General features: G+C 39.0%; 1 protein-coding gene across 2 annotated transcripts in view; it reads right to left on the bottom strand.

Annotated features, from left to right (window-relative positions):
• PIEZO2 (piezo type mechanosensitive ion channel component 2) overlaps positions 1 to 19,026 on the bottom strand; it is a 289,098-nt gene that overhangs the window by 122,630 nt on the left and 147,442 nt on the right. For both annotated transcript variants that reach the window (XM_090137357.1, XM_090137356.1), the window contains exon 5: positions 7,684 to 7,846. In XM_090137357.1, the coding sequence (XP_089993483.1) occupies positions 7,684 to 7,846 (163 nt within the window). The remainder of the gene's footprint in view (positions 1 to 7,683; positions 7,847 to 19,026) is intronic.

Raw genomic sequence — 19,026 nt, 5'->3', positions numbered from 1 at the left:
AAAAAATGATCAGGGTATACACTGGAAGCATTCAGGGACAAAGGCATTTAGAGATTCAGAGAAAATGAAAAAAGAAAACAGCGAAAAAAAATAAAGCCCAGTTCTGAAGCAGGATAGCAGGAAGTCAAAATCATTAAATCCTGTATACAATAGATATTGTACTGAGAAGGCCAAAGATAGTTTCACTTCCAATGTACCTACTGCACCTGAGCAAACATCAAGTGATTTCAGCACAAGACTCACTTAGTGAATATGGAAATAGAGTTTCACATTTCAACTTCAAAAAGCTGTCAGACATATAAGCCAAATGCAAAAAAGAGAGGAAGTCACAGGCAGAGTTTGGTGGTTTGGCCTGAAATGATTAAACATGGTTTTTAGTGAAAAGGAAATAGGAAGGCTTGGGTTATGACTACAAGGCACAATTCAGTACGAACTCTAAATAAGCTAGTGCAGATATGCGAAGCTGCATAGCACCCATATGGAGTAATTCCTGGATGAAGAAGTACACACATTGTACCATTATCCATCATGCTGAGAAGTATGATAAATAGCCCTACTGGAGTGCCATGATTACTGCAGTATTGCCTCAGCTTATACGGAAGTAGCCTGGGTACTTCTCCAGTACTGCCCTACAGAGCCACAGACTACTGGGATGAATGGGAGAACAGAATATCTAATCTGTGGAAAGATAAAAAATTGCTTGACTTCTTTCATCTTGCAAAATAAGAATCAAATGCTTTCAAAATATCAAGAAAATAAATGCTGAAGAAGAAATGATACTGAATCAAAAGTGCACAAAAACAAAATAATATAATGCAGTCAGGAATACATGTGGAACCTAAATTAGAGGATTTCTAACCACCAGGAAAACAAACAAACAAAAAAAAAAACATAAAAAACCCCATGAAACTCCAGAACAGGGTCTTGTCAGGAGCAACAAGACGAGGAAAAATGGCCCTGTTTTAAGATGCGGCTTCCTGTCTTCCAGAGGGAATACAGCTGCCTGAAATAGTAAGAAAGCAAATTCACATCCTTCCTTGGATTGAGTTATTCATATCTTAGACTGATAAAGGAATTAATATTCTAATATTTTGCTCTCCTGGTTTACCATACTGCATCTCCAACCTTGGAACTGAAGATTGTTAGAAGAGAAAACCAATAAGACCAGTGAAGAGCTGTCACAAGAAGAATTTCATTACACATCTGCCTTGTTTCTAACCAAACCAGGGCAGGTGCATGCTGAAGTTTCATGCTAAACAGGCTAACAGCATTTGGTAATACATAATGTATTGCACTATGTAACATTATCTCGCTGAGGCACTGTTGTAGTGTAATTGCGTATTTGTGTTAAGACTTATCCAAATACATGTGCATCAAACAAAGAAGCTAATGTAACTTGTAAACTTCTGACCCCAGTTAAGACAAGATGCATTAGAATTGTTACTGAGGGAGGCAGAGTAAGGTCTGGCAAACTTCACTACTACAAACACTGCAGGCAAAGAGATAAGGATACTCTCCTTAAACCACATAAATAAGGTGTTACATCTTACTCTCACCACATCAAAAGCACACAAGGACCAACTGGGTTTGGACCAGTTGTTCAGAGGTCAAAATCCAAGTATTTGTAATCTATTAGAAAAAGTGAGCAAATGTTATCTTAAATAAACATGCTAAAGGGGAAGAAAAAAAAAAAAAGAAAGAAAAAAGAGTGAGCTGAAAGATGAGAATACGAAAAGAGATGTCTTCATGAAGCTAAAAAGAAACCAAGATATTCATTACCTCTCTCTGTTTCCCTCTTTATCACCTGTAGCATCTTGATATGCTTATTTACCATCTCTGAAGAAAAGCAGATAGTGAAGAAGCCTAAATTGCAGGTGGGAATATGTCTACAGAAGCCAGAGCCAGATGGTCAAGCCAGGTGAATGTTTGATACTGTTAGAATAACATTAGATGAAGATAAACATAAACACAAAGCAATAAACTCAGGAAAACTAGGCTCATCCCCAGAAAACAGGAAAGTCATCTAGTCAGGATCATGAGCACCACTGTAAATAGTTCAAAGGAGACTTGCAGGTGTGAGCAACTACAAGGAATGACAAAACTCATCTTTCCCAGAGTGGGCCTTAGTCTGAATTAGTTCTGCTCATTACGCAGGTTGTCCAAGTAGATGATGCACTAGTAGATTCACCCTATCCAAATCCTCTGAATTTTACAAGGATTGTAATCATACCATCATTTAGATCATTTATCTGAAATGCTGAGACATTGATATCCCCGGTAGCTCAGAAGAACATTAGCTGTTTCAAGGGAAAATAATGAAAATGACCAAAGAAATGAATAAAAAAAAAAAAGAACAGGGATTGCTTACCTTCTGAATGATGAATATGTAAGATAATAAATAACTTGATTTTCCTTATAACATCTCATGCTGTTTTACAACATGTAATACAAGAGACCTTCCATAAAATTAAAAGGTGTTAAATTTAAAATCAAGTCAGAGAGCAGTTATGAAGTTGTGGAAGTCCTTGCTTCATGACGCTACCGAAGCCAAGAAATTAATGAGGTATTAAAAGGGACTGGATAATTATATGTTTAACAAGACTATACAGAGTAGCTATAATTAACAACAACATTTTTGGAAGGGATATGAAACCATATGTTTTAGGATTAAAGCCAGTCTCTCACTAGGAGAGATCAAGATAAATAGCAAGATTGGAGATGGGGAAAAAGTTATTGCTAACTTGCTTATTGTGGTAATACACAAGGTACCAGCTACTTCCAGGATAAGGGTACTGGTCTAAATGGACCTTAGACAAAGCATGGGATGTGTATAACTCAGAGCTTGTCTGAACTGTCCTGTGTATGTTGCATTTGCAATCGGAGACTCGAATCAAAAGAGAGCTCTAAATGGACTACCTGTCTGATGCAAATGTACGACAGACAGCCCCAGCCTATCAGCCCGATGATTAGAAAGGCAAAGTTAAGAAACTGAACTTTATTACCATTCCAGTTTGCTAAGAGACAAAGAAGCTAAGAGACAGATGAAGTAAGCAGCTTCATTTTTCTGAAGAGCGTCAATGAGAAACAAGCTCAAACAAACAAGGCAGCAAGTGCCTTGGAGGAAGCTGCACTGAAGACTGCAACTGTTTATTTCACTTAACATCAACACCTCTTGTAAAGATGAATTTACACAATCTCACAAGGATATTTTTACCCTGTCAATTACAATATCAGGCAACAGTCACAAGAAAAAGCTACTTCCTTTCTAAAACCTATCAGACTGTATATACTGCATCTGCATTCTGGCATTTAAACCACCATCTGCATCAAATCAAAAATGTCATACTTTCAGCTGCAGCTGGGAGTTAACTATTCTCTCTCATTTTCTTCCACCTTTTACACCTTGTGACTGGCATTGTGCTTTTCGGCATTTGCAATCTGGGCCTTTCTCCAGCTGAATTCACCTGCTTTAAATTTTCTGAGCCCTAATAAAAAAGGCCTGCAGACACGTTTGCTCCAAGTGTGCAACCATTTAGGGGTGGTAATGAGTTGGACTGCAGCCTGGTATCTGGCAGACCTTCCTACTTCATGACTCACTGTTAATTAAAACCACACTCTTTGCTTATTCCTGGGATAGCGTTACTCACAAATAATTGAGAGTCTCTTACTGCCTTCCAACCTCCTAGCCCCAGTTCTGTTCTGTAGAATACACTTTTCTGATGAAGATCTGCTTCCCTTAAAGTCGGACGCAGTGTAATGAAGAAGGACATCCATTTTTCAATGAATCCTTGCTGTCCTTAATTCAGATTCTGATACTTTTTCTCATTTTGAGTTGCAGCTGATCCATGAGCGATTTGATCTGCTGTGCTCTACAGACCATTTCTGGATGCTACTGCCACAGCTATGTACACAAATTGCTACTCAACTCCAGGCATTTTTTCAGCATGCCCAGATAAAAATCAAAATATGATGGATTCATTCAGAGCTTTGAAAAGGTCACTTTCAGAACTACTAAAATAATCATTGAACAGGCTTTCTTGTATTTAGAATTCAGAAGGAGTAGATATGCTACTCTTCCTTTTTTTTAATTTAGCCTATTTCCAAAGTATTCCATGCTCCCCAAAAGCACAGACGTCTGACAATTCCTCAAACAATTTCATGCAAAAAGGTAAATCTGTAAGATACATTCTCTGTTTTTCCTGGAAGTCAAAGTGCCCATTTCTTAATGTTTAGGGCTACCTGTGCATAGGCTTCTATCAATCCAAAAAGCTACCTCTCTTATCATAGGATGGCTTAGTAAAAGGAACCTAAAAGATCATCTAGTTTCAAGCCCCCTGTTACAAGCAGAGCTGCCATACACCAGATAAGGCTGCCCAAGATCCCATTCAACCTGGCCTTGAATGCCTCCAGAGAGAGGGCATCCACAACCTCACCTGGCAACCTGTTCCAGCACCTCACCACTCTCTGGGTAAAAATTTCCTTCCTAACATCTAATCTAAATCTATCTGTTGAAGTCACTTCTTTGTCCTGTCACTATCAGACTGTGTAAAAAGTCAGTAAGCACCCTTCAAATACTGGCAGGTCACAATGAGGTCTCCCCAAAGCTTTCTCTTCTCCAAGCTGAACTAGCTCAATTCCCTCAGCTATTCTTCATAGGACAGGTGCTCCAGCCCTCTGATCATCTTCGTGGCTCTCTTCTGGACTCACTCCAACAGTTCTGCATCTCTCCTGTACTGGGGGCCCCAGGCCTGGACACTATACTCCAGGTGGGCCCTCACAAGGGCAGAGTAGATGGGGACAATCCTCTCCCTCTCCCTGCTGGCCACCCCTCCTTTGATGCAGCTAGGATATAGCTGGCCTTCCAAGCTGCAAGAGCACACTGCTAGGTCATGCCCATCAAGAGCCCTATGACCTTCTCTGCATGGCTGCACTCAAGCAGTTTTTCTCCCAGTCTGTACTTGTATCTGGAGTTGTCTTGACCCAAATGCAACACTTTGCACTTTGCCTTCTTAAATGTCATTTATGGATCTGTTGAATCAGTTTAAATCAGCATATGCATTTTTAACAAAATTGCATACCATAGATCTCTGACAACTGGTGGCAGGAACTCTCAGCACAAGCTCTTCAACTCTCTAATTGGCTGTGGAGCTGTTCTAATAAACCGAGGACTATTTCCCTTAGAGGCACAGTACCAAGCTCAACAGTTCTCCTGAAGCGTTTGTTTGTAGGGCACTTATTTCTTTAACTCATTCTGTAGTTTCTAATTCAGTGGAGTTACAGTATCAGTACAGAGCCATGGCAAAACAAGCATCAATTAGATAATGCTGAAGTCAACTCTTCACTTAGTTTTCACTTTTTCAGTGGGCTTTATCAAAGAGGAATTGAAAATCATCTTGTAAAACCCACACGGTTTGGACTCATTTTAGATCATGCCAATATTTTTCCAAATTCAGACACTCGGCCGCATGCTCTGCATATGCATTAGGTTCCTTACAGTCCTGCCAATTCCTAGCAGATTCAGCTGCTTCTGCAGCCTCCTAACTAGCAGAAATGATTCCAGGATGTTATATGCAGACACCTACAAAGAGAAAGTTGAAGTTTGGAAAATATGTGTTTAATGTGTATTTAATTTTCCACTCTCCATTTTACTCCATCTTTGAAAACAAGCAGGTTATTCTGATGTAAATCCAGAATTTCAGCTGTGAAGATCAGAATTCCTCAAAACACTGGGGATCACCTCACATGACAGTAAGTATTACACTTCAGAAAAAAAGAACACATCAGTTGTGGTGAAGTTTTTGGTACCACTATATCTAAACACAGCTGCAGTGTTCACTAAAAAATCTATAATACATACAGCCCACAGAACATAAATAATATTTCCTGGGTTTTGATGTGAAGAAGTGAAATATATTTATGCAGATTTCCATTTGCCCGGTATCAGTGTCCCTTTGCAGTCAAAGTTTTCTCTTTCTTCTCACCCCCACTCTTCCTTTGTGGATTATTCTGGCACCTTTAATTGTATCAGTGGAATGCCTTGAAGTAGCCACGAGTCCACGACACGTCCAATTTAAAGCTGCCCTCTGTTCTATGTGATCACTGCTGGTTAGCTCAGTTTTTTTTTTTTTTTTCTTGCATTCCAGGCAGATCTATTGAGCCCTGCTTGGCAGACAGCATCCCTTGTTTCCATGAGACTGAGCTCCCTTCTCCTGCCCAGACTCTAGGCTCTGAACTAACCAAAAAGTTAATATTTAAACACTATCATATAGATTCAGAGGAACCTCAGCATGTTCTTTTGTCTTTCTTCCGAGCTTCTGCTATTACATTACTCCTATTTCATGCATATGCAAACACATTTTCTATCCAGGAGACCAAGGGCTTCAGAGAAGTTTATCAGAGCCCACTTTGGTAAAATATAACTCTTTTAGTAAAGACAGATTGAACACAAAATCTAACGATTAGCCACTTTTCTTAATACTTCTGGTTTCTCCCCTTACAGATACAGCCTTAGATTCTAGCTGCTAAATCCATTCTGCCCAGCTCCAGAGATAAAGCAGATTTAAAGCAGGTAAAACTGGCTTCCCAGAGACATGGCAGATCCGTGTGTATTCAGATGACACTGAGGCAGATATACCCTCCAATGTCTAATAAAAGGGCAACCCTCAGCTGCCTGGAGAAAACCTAAGAAATTACAAGCAACTGGATGTGAAGCACAGTCCTGGTACTGATCTTTCTTGGTCTAGAAACTCAACTAGCTTCTGGCAATACCACGAACCAGACAACAGAGAATCACACAGAGATTTTTCCCCCTCTACAGTAACACCAAAATGGACAGCTGATCTCCTCCTTTACCCATTTTCGAAGTGCAGTTTCTATTTGCAGTGAACAACTTGCAACTTTCTTCCTTAAAACTGGAGTTTTGGGGGTAAAGAAAAAAACATTTCACCCATACGTAAAACAACGCTGAAAATGAGACACAAGGCACACTAGACAGTCTGATAAAAAACATGTCAAGATTGGTACTGGGAATTTCTCTGCACCCTGGGCTAAATTCCCATTACGGCTTTTTATATTATAAAATTGTTTCCCTTTATATGTGGAATTTTCTGTGTTCATGATCTGTGCCATTCTTCCCACCAGTAAAATACACAGCAAACACATCAACAATTCCAGCTGTGTCATTCCCAAGAACTATCATCAAGCTTACTCGAATGTTTGCATAACCACTGTTTTAGATAATTCCCTTCCTGAACATAATGCGCAGTCTCTCCTCACTTCTGCTAAGAGTCATTTCTGATCATTACTTAGATTTTGCTGTTCTTTAAACCAAGTTTGGAAACATGGGTACTAACTAAAAGGCTGAGCAATGTACGTAGCAAAAATCCTTTTCAGACTTAACTAGAAACCCTGGTGAAGAAACACATGGTGGTCAACCTACCTGTTAATTCAAAACAATTTGAAAATTCAGTAGCAAAACTACCAGTTTTCATATTCTGCTCTGTTTTCTCGAGACAATAACCACAGTAGCTTTTCCACTTCAAAATCAAGTGTTTAGTTTCCTGTAAGTAAGTACACTTAGCATATTCCATGCTCATCAGACTAATTCAGGATACAAAACCCAACAAGAATGCCAAAGCTCAGTATCAGCTATAAGCAGTACAGACAGAAATGAGTATTTGATACCATTTCCTCATTTTCAAACTGCGCGTTGCACTGCACTGCATCCTCGCTTATTGCCTTCTGAACCATGTTGCGGCAGAGAAGCCATATTGTCAGGCTCGCAATGAACATCCCGATGTCTGGTACAAATAGTCTGATCACGTTGCCGGCATCTGCTCCTTTCACACTGTATGGGATGAAAAAAAAATAAAAAAAAAGAACAAAAAAGCATTTGTTACTCGTAAGGACGTTTTCAATTGGAACAGAAAGATAGCTCAAGGCAAAGAAAAACCCCCAAAACCCAATTGTAAGAAAGATTCAGAATTCCGGGAATATGAGGAGGACCAAGAACTCTAGACAGAGCTATTTTTGCTCTCCAGAAGTACAGAATAAGTGATTATTCGCTGGGAGCTCACATCATCATATTTTGCTGATACTTCATATTTTGATTAACACAAGTCTGAATTGATTTTGTGGTGAGCAACACATACAAGAAACTTTTCAGGCGAGTTCCTAGGATAACTATGTATGTAAACGGCAATCTCTTTGTAAACATCACTGGCAAAGACAAGAGCATCCAGCCCCACCAAGCTGGAGTTCCAGTCACCCTTGAGGGGTAACATGGTTGGAAAGGTGTGCAATGTTTTAACGTGCCTCATTTTATTAGCATTTTAATACATTAATATATTTTATTCAATCAAACCTTCTGAATATCTGTCTCAGTATTTAAGTACAAGCACTTAAGTACTAATATTTAAATATTAATTAAAGAGAAAGAGCTAGCTCCCTACCTTGAAAACCTTTCTTCTCATCTGGTTGAATTTTATCTACAAAGGGAGTATCACTACTCTGCTATGTAGATTTAATTGTTTATGCTGGAAAATATGACTTTAAGGTTTTGGACACAGTTGTTGAATTTGGTTCACTGTTAAAATGGAGAACTTGGATTCAGATTTAGTGGCACAATGAACAGTTTGTTAAGCTGCTACAAGTACTTACTGAACTTTTAACTTTTATTAATGAGAGGATATAGTCTTCTAAATTTTATTAATGAGATGATATAACTTTAATGAATTCAAAGTGTACCTGCCAATCACGGTATTAACGCAGTTCTGATCTTAACAGATTTTTTCGGCCTTTGTTTCTATAATCATTTCTGAGAACATGAGGCATCTGTTTAGCTCCTTGGGTTTAGGTGAGTGGGTTAGACTAGCTCTTCATCGCCTGCTACCAAAGTATAAACCCTTGATAGTTTATTACACAGGTTCAAAAAAAAAAAAAAGATAGCCCTTCTGTCCTTTCTTTACTGTTAACAGCTTTGAAGCCTAAAAAAAAAGAGCTACGTGTGAAGGAGTTATCTGCAACTTCTTTAATTTGTCATCATGCTAGCAGATCTGGAATACCTAAAAAGCCTCTGATGTGATTAGGACATGACCACTATCAGGAATCTTGCTGTCCTGCTAATCTAAATCCAAGACCCTACCTTTCCATTTTTGCCATCACTACCCAGCATTTCCATGCAAATGAAGGGAAAGTAACTTCAACTCTACAAACAAGAAACTCCTTCCTTGGATGCTCTTTACTGTTATAGTCACACATTCTAGTAGCTAAGCAGCCTCAAAATCTTTCATTAACAGCATCGAGTAGTACTGAAGCAGGGAAAAAATTAAGTAACTGAAAAGCTTGTAAAAGAATGAGGTGGCCAAGTCCTCGATGGACTGCTTGTATGTTTTCCTGTGCTTCTGTTTCAAGGAAAATGTGCCACAGAGTTGTTTGGTGCGTGACAGGACAGCCAATCTGTTTAATGTTACAGAAAATACAGTCTTGGCGTGTCAGTTCATTCTGCAGTGCTGCAGTTTTGCCACTGAAGATCACCTCGTGAAGGCACAGAATCTCCTTTGGCAGGAAGTAATAAAAAGTACACTTTTAATAAAACAAACTCCCAACAACAATGTACCCGGGATTCACAACCATAACAATGAATTAGCTGCACTTATCCCAATTGCTACGCTACAAGCCGCCTATTAAGGCTGTTTTCCTAAACACGTGCCAACAAAATCTGAATTCTTGATTCTGAAAAGTATCACATGGGTATTTTTTTTAGAATAAGTTCAAAAAATTGAAAGCAGTGTTAGTTTTAGAAAAGTATACATTTGCTAGTATCATATTGAAAAAGGATCATATATATGCAATACTCCTACATAGAGGCTTTTTCTGTACACAGGTATGGGGTCCCAATAAAAATTAGTTTTGCACCACATCTGAACTTAAGGCACAAGTTAGTTGTCTTCAACCACTCCCTCACAAACAAGTTAAGAGCCTTCATAACCAGCATTGCTGAGTTGTACCAGGTTCTCCCTGCTCACATTGTACTCCTGCGGAGCCAGGCTGGGTCATCCTCCTCCTTCAGCATCCCCAGAATAAGGAGACCCTACAGGAGCACCACCTCTGTCACGGCTCACATTTCTTTCCACTAACCCAAACCAAGCGCCTCTGATTTTTCAAAATAAATCATTAAGTTGTGTTGTTGTGAAAGATGTAATGTGCAGCTCAGGCTGGCAATAGAGAGTCTGAGCAGTGATACTAACCACAGAACAGGGAGAAACCCTGCAAATGAATAGCTTATTCACCAGAACCATTCACAAATGCATGCTGTCCCCAGCTCCCCATGAAAAGGAAAACAAATTGACCTCAGTGTGATAATTAAAGAGGAAACAAAAGTTCACTTGAAAATGGAAAAATGCATATTCTTCTATAAAGCAGAGAAATAAACTGCTTCATTTGACCCCAAACAATTTGCTACCCAGCTTTTCATAGCATCAGCTAAACCAAAAATCAGTTATTCCCATTTGTTATCTCTGGCAGGACAAAAAAAGAAAAAGGTAAATACTGCAATAATTCCACAAACATTTCCCACTTTATTTATGCATTCACACATGGTCAGGGCTTAGCATTTGATAACAGTCTACACATTGTGTTCCTCCCTCCCAAGGAGGCTCTCTCACGATGGAATTAAACCAGGAACACAGTAAACCAATTCCAGAGATCTCCTAGAGAAACCGTTCATTTTAATCACTTCAAGAATCAGAGTAAAATGAACTGGGCATAAACATAGTACAGCATTGTTTAGTCACTTAGACTACAGAATTTACCTACAAGGAGAGTTGCAATAGATACCTCTGGCTGAAACGCAGTTTTTAAGACAAGGAAGAATGACTAAGACTAGGATTGCAAGAGCTCCTCTACAACTGTGTGAAACTGTTCTACCATGTCAACAGAGAATATAGTTAGCTGTGAACATGCAGCATAAAACTGCTCTCTTATTTCATACACAGTCAGAGAGAATGCAAATGCATTGGAGGACTGAAGTGAGCATTATTTAAACAATATAGTTGTCCTTGATGCTCCTGGAATAGCATCTGAGTTTTCTGAAAATAGTTATGTATTTTTCTGCTTTCCATAATAACAGTTTCACACAAATTAGAATTACTCATTTTTCTATATAATACACAAAGCTTTGGTTAACAATGAAGCATTGATGCTGCATTATCTGGTTCAATTTCACTTCTTAGGAATGGTACCTTCCTTGCTATTTCAGATGTGCAGAATAAAAGCAGCACAACACCAGAGCTATTAGAATTAAAAATGCAATGACTTCAACAGAATAAAGTACACAGTAAAACATGTAGAAAGCAATATGCATAACATCAAAGAGAAAAAAACCAAATAACTTCACACAGAGAATGAACACCAATAATCTTTGAACTCTAAATATTTAATATTCTCTTAAGAACAAAGATGTTGGGAAAAATCTGTGTTAAAGAGAATTCAGATTAGCTCAGTATCTATCTGCAACATAATGTAATGTTAAGCTTATGTTAAATGATAATGCTGACAATCCTAACAAAGCCTTGTAAAAAGCCTGATCTTATACTGAAGACTTGTTCAAAAGTATTCAAAAATATTTTTTATCATAGTTTTAGAAGTTCCTCCAAAGCCATTCACTGCATGCTGTATAACCTACTGTATGGAACGTGCTTTAGCAGAAGGGAAGGCATGGACTTGATGACACCTGGAGGCCCCTTCCACGCCCTGTGATTCCATGATTCCTTCAGTCCCCCCAGGGGTTTTTGATAGTAGCTGACTGCTTTCTAATGAACTGAGTTCATAAAACTTGTTAGGTAATGTATTAAAAATTTATAGGTGATAAATTAAGAAAGAGATGCACAGTGTCTAAAACTTTCCATTCATCTTGCTTGGTTCTTATGAGATATCTGACATTTCAAAATCGATCTCATGTTAAGGAGTAATTAATTCACCACCATAGATGTGTGCAGCACAATTTCCATTGGTTTCATCTGCAACCGTAAACTGGATTGGAGGTAAATCAAACCCAAGAATCACAAGCACAGTCCCTGAAAAATATAGACTGGCAGTGTTACGTACGAGCTGTACCATGAAGGAGCAAATGCAGCTGTTTATCAGCAGTATCCTCTCTGTGACCTAAAAAATTGTGGAAACTGAGGATGCCAAAAACAAGAAATCAGACTGCCTTATATATGTGCTCGCTGTTGGAAGTGGATCTCAAGAAAGGTTGCAGCTAGGAACAACTGAAAGAGGCCCCTTGTCCCCTCTGACTTTGAACTGTGGATAAAATGTCTGCCTCCATAATTCCACTGCTCAGGGATTCAAACATAACCTGTTGGGGTCCAAGGACTGTGGACCTCATCACAGACACAGCCAACACCTCCCTGGACACAGGGCACTCAACAGTCTGTATTCACGCTGGTGTGACTTGTCCTTGCCAGTTCAAATGGCAAGTCAGACCTGAAGTTGGTTCCAAAGGCAACCAAGATATGATCCTCAGGGCAAACTACACAGTTTGCTGAGTGCTGGTAGGTCTGCCTTCAGTCCTTTCCTTACCTCATGCTCACCCACTAACATTAGGAACAAGGAACATAACAAAAGCAAAACAGGGTTTTACTGTCATATTAATATTAATGTCCACAGGGCTGTGCATGACCACTCTTAATCCTGTGCTTCCTTAATATAACTGTCAAATGCCATGTTTTATCCAAAATACCTGAAATTGCATTTTCAGAGAATTTTGGTCACGCAAAGTGAAAAACTGAGAGGAAGAGGGAAGCAAAAATGCACAGGGAGGCAATTATAAAAATATTTAGCATGCAGTGACCTACCCAACAGACAAGTTCAAAGGGCTCTTGAAGTATTTGTAAAATCTTAATCACTGCTTACAAATGACATTTGCATGAATTCAAAAACCAAAAGTACACTTCACTTTCTCAGGTCAGACAGCTTGCAAGGAAGAACACTTTCTGTATTGCAAAAGTGCTTAACCACATATTAACCAAACATTTGCTTCCCAAATACTGCTGTGCATGCAGAGGGAGTGCAGCTATTTGGAACTAAATGCAAGTGGCAAGATTTTGGTATGTCACTGCTTGCACAAACCATTCAACATTAAAAGATTAATATGTGGACATGTGCATGGATATGTGCAATATATAAAAAGCTAGCTTATGCCAAGTTTTCTATTTTAAAGCACTCACTGTCTCTTGTTCATCATCACTGATCCTCTAGGAAAGGGCAAATTCCAGGCTGCCACAGGCAGCACACACAAGGCATAAAATTTAGCAGGGATTTAGCAGCTATCACGCAAAGCACTCACTTGTGCTACTGCCAGACTCGTGACAGTACAACATAAAGCTTGCTTTGCCTGTGTCCCGCAGCTCCAAATTTGCAGCAGAACTGAAGCTGCACAGCCAAGGAGGAAGTGAGCACATTCCCATCCACACCCATCGTGCAGCATGTGCCAGCCCCTCATGGCTGTGGGAATGACAAGTCAATCCACAGCACAAATTATTTCAGGTCAAAATGGGAACATGATCCTGAACAGGGACAGAGCCAAAATGAGCAGAAGAGAGCAGAGGATGCTTCAGCTGCAGGGGTATTTTACTCTGGATTCTTCAAAGAGACTTTCTATCACAAGAATGTACATTCCTCTCTCACTTCTCAGTTACACACATACTGTATATGGATTTGTCCAAAGCACTAATTCAGGAATCACTGATCACTGCAAAACACTCACAATTAAATCAGTCGGTCCATAACGCTCATAAATACTTGCTGAATGACAGCTAACTGTTCATGGAAAGGCATACAGATATGTTCCACAATACTCCTGACTGAAAAAAAGTGCTGAAAAGACTGAAGGAGGCTGACATTCTGTGGTTATTTCAACACATATTTTGCTCTTTCTTTTTGCAGCTTTCACTGGTTGGAGCACAGACCATCATTTCATACTACTTTTTATCTCATTCTAGAGCCAGCATATAATGCACTCACAGAAAATAAAAGACACATCTAATTTTTTTCAGTCAGCTTTAGATATTTCCCTCAATTATAGCAAGTGACATTGTAAATTACAGTCATTTTACAGAGCCAGATAATCCTGAATACAGAATAAAGGCACACAGCCACTAGGAAATGCTGCAGTTCAAGCTGGAGTGCCCAAAACATTTCATCATTGAAAGCATGGAGGACCCATCTGCACCCACTTGCCTATTCCTAATTCAAAAATATCCAAGTGTCATCCCTGCCAAGAGGCAGGGATGGGAATATCCACAAAGACTGGACAGAAGGGAACAAGATTATCTTTACCTCTGTCGCTGTCAAATAATTCCACTGGTTTAGAGGCCAACATCCAGTTGGTTTCCATTGAAACTGGCCAGAAGTAGCATCCTGATTTAAATTTGGTGCACTTTTGTGAAATTCTAGAAATGAATGTCAAACTAAATATCCTAATGCCGGAGTTGTAACTTCTTACTTTTCTTAACATGGAGCACATGAAATGGTTCCCAGGTGACAAACGATCTTTGTTTATATGGAAAGGGAGAAGACAGATTCCCTGCATTATTTGGGGCTACCTGGTCAATGGCTGGAATGGATGGCAGCTGAAGACCCTTCTCAGGCACAGGAACCGACTCTGGTACTGTTTTGTTGTGTGGAAGACTCCTGCCTTGGCCAAGCATTGTCGAGGATGATCCCATCCCTTGGGTCTACTCAGACCCAAATGGAGCAAAGAGGAGATGAAGTGAAGCACTCCTAATTTTACCTGAAAATGGAGTGCCCCCATCAGCACCCTGCAGTGGCCTGTTTAGCCGCTGGGCATGGTTCGATAGCACTCCACTGGTCACAGCCTTCACAGAATCATAAAATGGCTTGGGTTGGAAGGGACCAACCCCCTTGGTACAGCCAACCTCTGGATCTGGTACTAGACCAGGTTGCCCAGGGCCCCATCCAACCTGATTTTGAACACATTCAGGGATGGAGCATCGACAATCTCCCTAGGCAGCTTGTTCAGCAGCTCAACACTCTCTCTGTGAAGAACTTCACCCTCCCATCCAATCTAAACCTCCCCTCCTGGAGCTTAAAACTTGAGTTTCACAAGCCAACTCACATTTGAAGGTCTAGTAGCATCATAGCATGGCTTGGGTTGGAAGGGATCTTAAAAGATCATTCAAATCCATCACCCCTAAATGATTTATTCATGAACAAAATGCAACAAAAACAACAACAGAAACAAATAATAAAACAAAGATAAAAGGTTAAGCATGCGTCCTAGAAAGATTTTGGATACTAACTGCAATGCTGATTGCTCTCCAGAGGAAAACAAAGACTGGCTCACATCTGACTACTGGTGACTTTACCACTGCATTGCTCTCAGCTACCACTGTACTGCAGGAGGCCAGACTGTGCCAAGAAAAACACTGACAACAGACTAACAGTTCAAGAGCTTGAACAACACAGACCATAAAATACTATCTATCAGATGTTTGTTTCCTTTGAATCCCTACATTAAAAGGCATGAGAAGTTAGCTGAAATTAATTTAGCTGGGAAAAAAAAAAAAAAAAAAGCAGATGAGGTGTCATGAAACGAACAACTTAATAACCTAACAAAAACAGTTGGGCAAAAAGTTTTCTATTGAATGGAGGTGACTTCTGAGAGAATCGTAAGGAATTGCTGATCCAGCCTAGACCATCAGATCAATATGACACCACGAAGTATACTACAGAGGCACTAGAATCCTGCAGCAGAAATAATACGACTGTCCAGATGCAGAGAAAATTTCTTCTTCATTGCAGTTAACAAGGAAAACATATCCAAGCTATAAAATCTAACACTAATCTAACTATGAGATCTCACTTAGAGAGACTGCTCTGTCATTACTTCCTACCCTCTGTTCCATGATACTCTTCACTTGTTGCATCTTGTTTTAGTTTGTGGTACTGCATTACATGAATCAGGTTACTCTTTGGGCAAAGTATCCAGACCATCATAGCACATTCTCAGAATTTTTATAAAGTAATAAATATCCACTTTTCAGTAGGACCATAGCTTTTGGTTTCAATGGAGTACAAATAGATTTTTTCATCATGTTATTAAAAATATTCCTGCTCAACTTTAATTCCCCTTTAACCTCACCGGGTTGCTGACTGCATGCATGTTGCAGTTTCTATCAGAAAGTAAAATTACCTGTTTTATTTACATTCCTGTATCTTACAATTCCTTATTTTGCTCTTTCTGGCTGGCTGTCTTTATACAAGGTGCATCTATGACCATTATTAAGAGTTTCTTTTTTTTTTTTTTTTTTTTTCCTTAAAACGCCTCACAAGGTTAGAATATTAACATTCTGTATTTAACAGTGTGCAATCGGCGTTTTGCAGACATACACAAAATTGAAGGGCATGCTATAAAAAACCCACTTAGATCCTGAAGTGTTCCCAATGAGAAGAGCGTGAATGGTGCAAAAAGCATCCTTAACTGCTCCTGTTGGGACAATACTGGGCACTTCTGTAAAATAACAACATTATCAGAGCAAGTCCTAGAGAGGAAACTGGAATGAAGGAATAGCTGGAATAGAAGTTCTGGTCAATAACGAGGAGTTCACAAGGGATGTGGCAGCATATGTTTTCTTTCTGACCCTTGACCTAGAATGCAGACCTGAGGAAAGCTGATATGTCAAGTAAAAAAATCATAATGATACAGCTTGCAACTAACAAAGCTGTATCTCAGCTCATATGGATTCCTTTAGGAATGTTTAGCTCCATTTCTTCCAGAAAGATAAATCCACAGGAGTCCACAGGCTTTGTTATTCTGCTGCATAGTGTATAATTTGTTCACTCTTGACTTTAAGGCATTGAGATCAGTTTTTAGAGAAAGTGGGTCAATTAAGTAATTTCACCTTATATTGTCAGACTCTGAGTCTGCTTCCCATTGTAGTAATCATGTCATAAAGCCTGGGACTGATGTCAGAAGTGACACAGGATTGAAGTTGGGCTTGAAGACACTTTGTTCCATCACTAAAAACATACAGAAATAAAGAGAACAGGTGAAATAGGTGGATGTTTCAGAGACAGCATTAAAAACTAATAGAGATCTTTATCTTTCAAAGGTTTGTCATCTCCTGGACAGTAAAGAGTAGGATGATAAAGTTCCTGATTCACTTATTTTGCTGTGGAAAAAGAGAGCCAAATCATCAGCTGATACCAATTATAAATTATTGGTCAAGATTAGAAAAGCGGTATGAGGGCAAAGCAGTCTGATTTGTAGCAGCAGTGAACTGGAACAGATGTGAGCATCAAGTCATAAACCCTATCCTCCAATGTCTTTTCCTCTAGATGGTAGCCCATGAAGGAAAATCTTGGCTTCTCAGTGTTCACATAATTCCGTATTTCACAATAACTGTATATATTCCTTTGCATTCTGACAGTGTGAAGAGGCTACATGAGTCCCTAGTGAACTGGGGGTGTTAACCTCTGCTCCATTTTTCTCATCGTGTGCATATGGAAAAGAATACTTACTGGCTGCCTGGAAGAGTCAGCACAGAACATTCAGTCATGTCACAAAGCCTACTAAAATTTGCTGTGCATTCGTGTTTTTTTTTTTCTTCTTTTCATGTCTACCGTATTTCTCTCAGTTTTTGAGTCATTCTGAGTATTTCCAGAGCTCTCAAGAAAGATGACTTTGTCCACACTTCAAATGTTTTTTTAGAACAAGAATACAGTGAGGTTCTCGCAATTAATATATCATGATGAACATGCTTGAGATATACAGCTAATCAATATTTTGCTCAAATGTTATCAACTAGAAGACAATTGTTGAATGAATGTGAAAGAACTCTATTAATCAAAATTAATAATAAAAAAATCAAAACTGAGAATCAAAAAATGCATTCTTTTGCCTTTGAATTATACCAGGCTTTTTATATCACTGCATGACTTCATATCCTTGGTTTTTGCATTTAGGTGCTCTATCCACTGACTGACTCTTGACTGACTTTAAATTTCAATTTAAAAGATTTAATTGTTCATTCACAACTACATCTGCTATAGCAATGAATCTTTTGGTAATGCAGTCACTTGCCAATGTCATCACACAGCAGGGAGATGCAGTCTGATGGCAAACATACATACGGTCAAGCTGCAAGATGACAGCAAATAAATAAAATGAAACCAAAGTAGCTTTCACATGCTGAAGCAGAAGAAAGAAATTTCATGTCACTACAGTGAGAGTGGGAGGGGAGGGAAGAAGAGATGATAGATGGAGAAGAAGATAGATTACACTGCGGTTTGCAGCAATATGGAGCAAGTATAAAAACTGTACTGTCTTTTCCACCCTGGAAGCTTACCTGCAGTTTAATGAATTAGATAGTCTTTCTCATAGTGCAGATACCAGTCTAGCATATTAGGGACTAAGTTAAAACCATTCCCACATTAAGATTGAGAGGCAGCTGCATGATTAGTGTTGCAAAAGGATCTTGCACAGCTTAAGCATTACTGAGCATTCCATTTTTTTTTTTTTTAAAGTTTCACCCTGCAGAGCCAAGTGTGAGATTCACCAACTTTCTCTTACAAAGAATATACATATCTATTTTCAGCCCTTGTGGCTACAAGGAAAAGGTTTGAAAGGTGACACAACTTCACTCTTAAAGGTTAGAAGTTAGGAGGAAAAAAACCATAACTTCAAAATCCTTTCACTTCAAAGTCATATGTGAATATTTCTAGTGAGGTGGTTGATGCACCCATGTCTGTTTTCCTCAAGATGCATTTGCATAATGCCTTCAGTAATATGCTTTAACTTTTGATTAGCCCTGAAATGTTCAGGCTGTTGGAATAGATGAACTTTGAAGGTCCCTTCCAACTGAACTAATTCTACTCCTGTTCTATTCTAATCCCATTTTATTCCATTCTGTTTTTGCAATATGATTCTTTTATCTTTTATGTAGTTATTACTTTAAATTTGGCAATAGCAGGAAAAAATACCAAAAAGACTCTATCTCAGAA

The sequence above is a fragment of the Phasianus colchicus genome, chromosome 3, assembly GCF_987193195.1.
Source record: "Phasianus colchicus chromosome 3, bPhaCol1.hap1.1, whole genome shotgun sequence".
Lineage (NCBI taxonomy): Eukaryota > Metazoa > Chordata > Aves > Galliformes > Phasianidae > Phasianus > Phasianus colchicus.
Note: the sequence above shows the minus strand (reverse complement) of the source record. Positions and strands in the feature narration are given on the sequence as shown.